General features: G+C 39.8%; 1 protein-coding gene across 1 annotated transcript in view; it reads left to right on the plus strand.

The window, feature by feature from the left end:
- The window catches only part of GPRC6A (G protein-coupled receptor class C group 6 member A), a 42,164-nt gene extending 33,531 nt beyond the window's left edge, over positions 1 to 8,633 (plus strand). The window contains exons 5-6 of the mRNA XM_077487065.1: positions 4,517 to 4,640; positions 6,978 to 8,633. Of these exons, the coding sequence (XP_077343191.1) occupies positions 4,517 to 4,640; positions 6,978 to 8,083 (1,230 nt within the window). The 3' untranslated portion in view covers positions 8,084 to 8,633. The remainder of the gene's footprint in view (positions 1 to 4,516; positions 4,641 to 6,977) is intronic.
- Positions 8,634 to 9,219: the final 586 nt, after the last annotated feature.

Consider the following 9,219-nt stretch of genomic DNA (forward strand, 5'->3'; position numbering starts at 1 on the left):
TTGATCACCTCTCTGACTAAGACCCTTCTCCCCCATTCGCTCAGTTTGGCCAGTTTGCTCGCTCTAGGAAGAGTCCTGGTGGTTCCAAACTTCTTCTATTTACAAAGGATGAAGGCCACTGTGTTTATTGGAACCTTCAATGCTGCACAAATTTTTCTGTACCCTTCCCCAGATCTGTGCCTCAATACAATCTTGTCTCGGAGGTCTACAGGCAATTCCTTGGACTTCATGGCTTGGTTTGTGCTCTGCCATGCACTGTTAACTGTGGGACCTTATATAGACAGGTGTGTGCCTTTCCAAATCATGTCCAATCAACTGAATTTACCATAGGTGGACTCCAATCAAGTTGTAAAAAACATCTCAGAGATGATCAGTGTAAACAAGATGTGCCTGAGCTCAATTTTGAGTGTCATGGCAAAGGCTGTGAATACATGGGATTTTTTATTTTTTTTATTTTTTATAAATTATCAAAAATTTCAAACAAACTTCTTTCACGTTGTTATTATGGGGTATTGTTTGTAGACATTTGAGGAAAATAATGCATTTAATCCATTTTGGAATAAGGCTGTAGCACAACAAAATGTGTAAAAAGTGAAGTGCTGCGAATACTTTCCGGATGCACTGTATAACCAAAATTAATTGTGACACATAACACACAGCAACTTACTAAAATATTAACAAATGATAGTAACTAGTGAACTGTCAGTGGGGGCTATTTACGAAAGGAAAATCCACTTTACACTGCAAGTGCACTTGAAAGTGCACTGAAAGTGCACTTGGAAGTAAAGTTGCTGTAGATCCGAGAGGGACATGCCAAGAAAATAAAAAACATATTATTATTATTGGTGTTCTCAATGCTCAAAATAGAGTTAGCATAGCCCAATTCCACGTGACCATGAAGATAATACAAGTGCTCCAAGTCCACAGATACTGTGATCTACTACAGATCAAAACTACGTTTCAGTGCCAAACTGTCAGTGCCCCTTCACTTCCACATCAGCAATCAGTACCAGGTATGCACTCACCTTTTCTGACTATTAGTGAATATATGGGTGAAAATTCATCCTATCTGGTATGGGATTCCACCACTTCTCCACAAAACTGTTGAGGTCCCAACAAACAGGTGTTTGCTTTTAATAAGACTGAACTAGGGGATAGAAAAGCTGTGAACTATATATCATCACACAACACCTTAATTAAAGTGAATTAGGATCAAAAACTGGAATAAAATACACTCACATGGTCCAGCATCTAACAGCACTGAGTATATCCAGCGAGACTCTGCAAATACTCTTACTGACGCTGTTCCATCTAGTGTAGAGCATATATTCACTAAGGGTCAAAAGGTGAATGCATAACTAACCTGGGATCAGGGCACGTGGACTTGAACTATGCTAGTACATTTAGAGCAGCTTCTGGGGTTTAATTAAGCAATTAAGCAACCAAGGCACTGGTAATATTACAGTTTATTAAGTACAGGGACTCGCATTGCTGGCCTACAGAAGAAAATGCTAGTTGTCTGGCTGTGTCTGCTTTAAGTGCTTTTGAGTCATAAAGCCTGAACATGTATGCAGTAAATGAGTGTCAGAAAAGTTTCATAATTCCGTATCTGTATATTTGTCCGGGGTCAAAAATTAACAAAGCATTGAAGCCAAAGCTTCAGCATGACAGTCAGGAATCTAGCATTATCAAAAGGAGAGTTCAACAATGGCAGTCTCCATGATTCATACATGGCAGAGCCCCTTTAAGTGTGGTAGGTAGATATAGGATTGATTAATAAAAGCTGAGTTTTCAGTTCTGTTTACTAACCTACAGTACTGTGGATATGTTTTAGGCACTTGTAGAAAAAAAAAAAAAAACCTCTAAACAATAATCTGTAAAAGCTTTTATAATGTTGCCTATGAACAATATTGGGTACCAAAGTTTACACCGTTTCATTTCAATACATTTTTATTGGGTTTTTAACCACGCCCCGTCTGGCCTATAGCAGAATGATGGCTGGGAAGTGATTAAATTATCCTGACTAGGCATCATATGACGTTCAGCAGGATAAGCCGAAAACGTGTGCCCCCTCTGACACACCGCATCTCCAATCATGGTAAAGAGCCTCTGACGGAGGCTCTTTACCATGTGATCAGCTGTGACCAATCATAGCTGATCACAGCGTGAACCAGGAAGTGTCGTAATCAGCTTTCCTCGGTTTGTGCTGACAGGTAGAGCTGATCGGTGGCTCTCCTGTCATAGTGGGGGTGTGCACTGGTAATCAGCACATTGATTATGAGCACAGCCCCCATCAGAGGTGTCCAACACAAAGCCAATGAGTGCTCACCCAAATCCCAATAAGTGTCCACCCAAATCACCAATCAATGCCCATCAAAGTGCCAATCAGTGCCCATCAGTAATGCCTGTCAGTTGCCTTTACAGATGCCAATCAGTGCCCATCAGTAACGCCTGTCAGTGCCCTTTACAGATGCCAATCAGTGCCCATCAGTAATGCCTGTCAGTACCTTCTCATCAGTGCTGCCTACCGATGCCATTTATTAGAGCCCATCAGTGCCGCCTATGAGTGCCCATCAGTGCCGCCTATCAGTGCCACCTATTATCCTCCTTCAGTGCCGCCTATCAGTGCCCCATCAGTGCTGCATATCAGTGTAGCCTATCTGTTCCCATCAGTGCCGCCTATCAGTACCCATCAATTCTACATATTAGTGCCTCCTTATCAGTGCCCATCAGTGCCACCTCATCAGTGCCCATTAGTGCAGCCTCATCAGTGCCCGTCAGTGAAGGAGAAAACATTTTACAACAGAAACAAAGAAAACCTTTTTTTTTCAACATTTTCATTTTTTTTTAAGTTTGTTTAGCAAAAAATAAAAACCCCAGTGGTGAACACCAAAAGAAAGCTCTATTTGTGGGAAGAAAATGATAAAAATTATGTTTGGGTACAGTGTTGCATGACTGTGCAATTGTCATTCAAAGTGTGACAATGCTGAAAGCTACAGTAAAAAGGGGGGAAGGGGGGGGAAGTGCCCTGTATTGAAGTGGTTAAACAAGTGTCCAAACAAGGGATTGCACAGTAGTACCATTGATGCGTACAGGTCACTAAGTAACAAAAATCAACAACATAATGATTAAGAAACTTGTTCCATCCAGCCAGTGAAAAGTAAAAAGTTGAAGGTTGAAGGTTTATATCAAACAAGGCAAAGTGGCAAAGTGGGTAAGTTCAACAAAGGTTCCTCTGTGTATACTGTTTATACCATTCAGTCCAGGAGGACCATTCTGTACTCTCACGTAAGTAGGTCGCTCTATCCCTAGCGAGCAAAATTCATGGGTTTAATGGGTTTGGGTCAAATTACCTACATCAAGCACCTTTGGAGGTGCAGGTAATTTCCAAAGCTTCGTCACTGAAAGAGTAGACGAGTCACCACTTTTCATGACTGTAGTTTGTATTTGATCAACGTTCAAATTAAGTATGGGTCTTGCAGGAGAGGTTTAGACCATTTTAAGGGTGCCGCAATTTTAAGACTTGACATGCTTGGAATCTGATTACTCAACCCAACAACATATTTTATATTGGACCAACAAAAAATATATATATATATTGTGTTTGTGTGTACTAAAATAACTTGTGTATTTATATTTGCTCCTATAGCACACTCCTATGGGGTACTCTATAGAAGCATCGAAGCTCAGATGCTGATTATTTCAGGTCTTTGGCTTAGTGCTAGATGCTGGTTGACACAAACAGGCAATCTGTAGATAATGATTTCCTTTTCTGATCTTATGGATAAATTGTAAATGCTACACTGTAGCATGGGCTACACACACAGCAACCTGATACACCCTGTATCATGCAACCCAGTACACATTGCACCATGTGGCTCAACACACTGCAGTAGGCACCACAATATACTGTACATTAGTCAGTTTAATGCACACTGCACAATGTAACCCAATGCACGCAACATGCAGCCCACATCACACTATGCACCCCAACACACTTCAGGTTACACAACTCATTTCACACCATGCCATCCAATACACTCCACACAATGCAACTCAACTAACACTGTACCATGCACCCCCAATATTTACTATGCACCCCATTATGCACTGCTCCATATAGATCAATGCTAGCAGCATGAAGAACCTCAACAGACAGAATCTGCCCACATCCTCCACATCACTTCCCTCCCCACATCACTTGATTTGTTTGCTTTCACAGGGAGTGGGAGTCATTGCTGTTCAGCTCTGGCACCCATTGTCACTCTACAGAGTTATAGGGCAAAGGATCCCTTTCTCTCACATGCATTGATGCCACAGAGGTAGAGAGTGAGGGAGTTGTCCATTATTTCTGATCCTCATCACATATATATGACCATCACAGAGATAAAGGGCATGCAATCATGCACACAAACAGGCCACATCTATACAGGTCTAGTAAAATAACATTTTCATTCTGTATTATTATCTGACCTTGACTAAATGATTTTTTGCTAAATATTCTTTGGCATTTCAGAAAATCCGTTCCCGATGCTCAGATGAATGTAAACCAGGACAAATGAAAAAAACATCAGCAAGTCAACACACTTGTTGTTATGAATGTGTTGCCTGTCCTGAAAACCACTACACCAATACTGCAGGTATGGGGAGAGGAAATGTCAGTTGATTGTTCATTGGTAGCAAGGACATCATATATTTTAGTAGGAGTACAACTGGGGGAGTCTGTATTGAAGAAAAATCTGGGTGTTTTGTTAGATCATAGATTTAGTAATAGGATGCAATGCCAAGCGGCAGTTTCTAAAGCTAGCAAAATACTTCCTTGTATTCAAATAGGCAAAGACTCCAGAGGGAGAGATATACTTTTGTCCCTGTACAAATATATTTTTGTCCCTGTGCATATTCCTCATCTGGAAAATGCAGTTCAGTCTTGGGCACCAGTTCACAGAAAGGACATTAGGGAAATAGATAGAGTTCAGAGAAGGGCAATGAAACTGGTAAGAGGCATAAAAGAGCTCAGCTATGAGGAATGTATTTCCTCTTAAAGAGGTTGTATATCCTCCTGTATACTTTGTATCTATAGCTAGAGCCTAGCTATAGCTGTATCTATAGCCTTATTCTAGCCTAGAATAAGGCTTACCTATAGGTACTGTAAATATCTCCTAAACCTGTGCTGTTTAGGAGATATTTACTGTATACTGCACCGATGATTTCATGGTGCCCATGCACTCTGAAGGAATGGCTGCCCGTGATGTTTCTTCAGAAGCATGTGCCATGACCGGCGGCAATGTCATGCGGCTCTGGCCAGTCATAGAGCCGGAGTCTGCGGTTCGGGAAGGAAGACAGGTAAAGATGGATGCATGCATACACATTATGCCTTTACTTTGCAAAAAAAATAAAAAAATCACAGTTTACTTCCTCTTTAATATGTTAAAAAAATGTTTAAAGCAGAACTTAGTGAAAATACTAGACAACAAAATGAGGAGGCTGGTATGAGATGGGTATGACAGGTAGTGTCTCAGTCCCAAAAAGTTGATAATACCCGCACAGATTCTCCAGGCTGATGGTGGATATGGCGGATATCAATACAGACCATATAGGTTCTATGCAAAGGTTTCAGCAATTGAACTGTACAGTATTTACAGTACTCGTCAGCACTCCATCTTCCACCGACTTCCCTGCTGGTATCACTCATCCTTATTTAAGGGCTCACTCAGCCACCCTGCCAGGCCCACTGCCTGGGGATTGACCAAGTTCCCCTAAGTATGCAGATCAACCCTCCTGGCTTCTGCCCACTAACTTCTAGAAATTTCTCCAAACCAGGGCGAAGCACCAGAGACCTGCCTGTATGAACCATCCAGCCTGACCCCCAGTAAACCCTTGACCCAATTTAGATTCACAAGTTAACTAGGAGTCAGAAAATAGATTTTCCTGAACTGACAAGATGCTACATACAAAGCAGGACCAGGGGTCCTGTATTGCATGTGAGGATGGCAAGGGTTCAGCCACATCCTGGAGTGTCAGAGAACCTCGACTGCCAGAGGATTGGGGAATACGTTTAGTATAGCTCCCTTTTCTTCTACCTCAAGACAAAGCAAGCATTTAATTATTGCAGTTCAAGGTGGGTAGGTTGAAGGGAGTACTAAAATCAGAACACTTGATCAAATTAACTGTCATCTACAGTATGTTTCACATGATACCTTGTAACCAAATGCATGTTATTTTCAAGAAGGCCTGCAGCCTCTCGTCCTATGATACTGTAATATACAACTTGCCTTTTATGGTCCAGGGAGAGTTGGCATGGATGCAATGAGCTCAAACAGAGAACGGTACTTGCAAACATTTAGCCTAAACTGTTAGAGACCCAGACATTTGACTAGCATAAAAGTCAAGTATTGAACAAGAATGCTAGGATGAACCTTAAAGTAAGACTACATTCACATGGCTGCTTGGGCACAGATAGTTTGCTGCCTTCAGAGGTGCCTTTGGATGCAGCAAAACATTTTGCTATGGCCACATATATACTGGCTGATTAGCACAGCCAGGTTTTTTTTTTTTTTTGCGAGGGCCGAAACGCTGACCCTAAACTTACATTGGGTCAGTCGGAGGCTCTATTCACAAGTAACTGCTCAGATGACTGTTCGGCCATTGATTTCTACAGAGTGCAAATTGACAGCCACCGCTGACAGCTGATCTTGTATGTGCAGGCAGCATTTAGTACTGTTGGCAAGAATCTACCAATTCTTCCTGGCAGCTGCCCCTGGCCACCCCATGCGCCTGTGTAAATATAGTCTCATTACAAAGATTGTGTCTATGGGCTTGAAAAAAACACATTTGAAGAAACAGAGCACTGCATGATTTGTTTTCTCCAGTTTAGCTTAAACTGCTAAGGGTTATTAAAAAATGCTAATTGTCATTTGTAATCAAAAGATTTTAGGCTGTCTGTTTAATTTTCACTTGTGTGTTTTTATTTTTTTCAGATATGGTTTATTGTCTTAAATGCAACAATAAAACTCACTGGTCTCCAGTGAACAGCTCTGTCTGCTACTTGAAAAAGATTGAATTTCTGCGTTGGGATGATGGCTTTGCAATTGTTCTCCTCGTTATTTCTTTTATTGGTATTTTTATTATTGTTGCTATAGCGCTGCTATTCACAAAAAAATTTGATACACCTGTTGTCAAGGCATCTGGAGGCTTCCTTTGCTACATCATCCTCCTCTCTATTCTTTTTAGTTTTGTCAGTGCAGTCTTCTTCATCGGGAAACCAGAAGACATCAAGTGCAAAATGAGGCAGACTATGTTTGGCATTAGCTTCACAGTTGCAGTGGCATGCATTTTGTTAAAGTCAATCAAAATATTGCTAGCATTCACCTTTGAACCCAAATTGCAAAGTATTCTAAAGCGCCTCTACAAACCATTTACCCTAGTCTTTGTGTGCACTGGGATTCAGGTCATCATTTGTACTACTTGGCTGGTATTCTGGTCTCCATATACCAAGGAGAATTTCTCACTTCCAAAGACTATCATACTGGAGTGTGATGAAGGCTCTACTGTGGCATTTAGCATCATGTTAGGATATATTGCTCTCCAGGCATTTATTTGTTTTATTTTTGCATTTCGGGGTAGAAAACTACCTGAAAATTATAATGAAGCCAAATTTATCACATTTGGCATGTTAATATACTTTATAGCTTGGATCACCTTTATTCCAATATATGCTACAACATTTGGTATATATTTACCAGCTGTTGAAATGATAGTTATATTGATATCAAACTATGGCATTCTGTTTTGTACATTTTTACCCAAATGCTACATTATCTTGTATAAACAAGACACAAATACCAAATCTGCTTTCCTTAAAATGATCTATAAATATTCATCCAAAAGTGCCAGCAGCTTAACTATTGGTCATGTATCTTCAAGTTCATTGCCATTACCCGAGAGCACTGTGCCCAGTGTGTCAGGTAGACCTTCTGTAAGTTCCGTAAGTAATAGTTTTTCATTCCACGAGAGACTTGTAGCTGCAGATATAGCTTCAACAAAGGCCAGATGTCTCCAAAGGAAAAGACTGTCAAGCATTTGATGATGGCATTGTCCAAAACTTGTGATTGTATGGACAAAAAAACACATACCTGCACTTGTATATTCATCAAATACTCGAGTGGTGGTTTAGAATAATCATGCAGCGGTCCCATTCATCTCCAATGGGCTAAGACATTACTTGTGTTTGAAGATTGCAGTGGACAGAACAGTGGAAAAAAAAAATATGTGTTAAAATACAATTGTTTCTAAAGTGAATAAATTGTCTGTTAAGGTAATGCAGCAATGCCAGATTTCACCATTAGGTGGAACTATATTTTAATTGCAGATTTATATCTTGCCAAAATAGGAACCTAGGTTGAGTGGGAACTGTTCCATGTTACAACATGAAGTGGATCCCTTCTAAACAGGAAAATCACTTAAATCTGTGTTTGCCTGTATAGAGTTACTTGTGGTAAATCAACATCATTTACTTAGCTTGATGTCAAACATTTTAAGATTACTTGAGTAAATATGTGTTAGGAGTAATATTAATGTAAATACTATCCTAAAGTTATATTTATGCTCTTGATAAAACAAGTTCTATCATGTAATATTGCCGATCTGCTTTACAAAGTAAACACAGTATATGTTACAGAACCTGGAATAATTGTTAGTACAGGATAGCAGCCTTGGTTTGTGCATTAACTACTATTTTCTGAGTATATTTGTCAGCTGTAAATAATAGAGTGTCTAAAGAAGCTTTATAGGTCCTTATCTAGTTCTTTGCTTCTAAGTTGGTCATAAAAAAATAAAATGTTTCTGCTTATAAACAATGGAAAATACAACATATATACAGTGTGTCGGATAGCAGCTAAGGTTGGAAGTAAAGGATCAGGCTCTTTGTGAAGACATTCATTCATAGTACACTAGTATTTTATTTCTGGTACTAATTAAGCAATACTTATTTTCAACTTATTTTTTTTTTTTTTACAAAAGGTTTTTCTATTTACAAATACATATTTTATTGTATTCCCAACATTGACCAGTTGCCGCCTCTGATAAAAGGTGAGGAACTGCAGAGTAGATAGATACCAAACAAGCCAAGCCTTAAAACAATGTGCTCCCGCAAAAAAAAAAATAAAATGGTGCCCAAAATTATCAATAGGTGTTGCTTTAAATGCCTTTACTGCTCATCAG

Source organism: Lithobates pipiens, unplaced genomic scaffold (assembly GCF_037356315.1).
Source record: "Lithobates pipiens isolate NorthernLeopardFrog02 unplaced genomic scaffold, aLitPip1_a1.2 Scaffold_18, whole genome shotgun sequence".
NCBI lineage: Eukaryota > Metazoa > Chordata > Amphibia > Anura > Ranidae > Lithobates > Lithobates pipiens.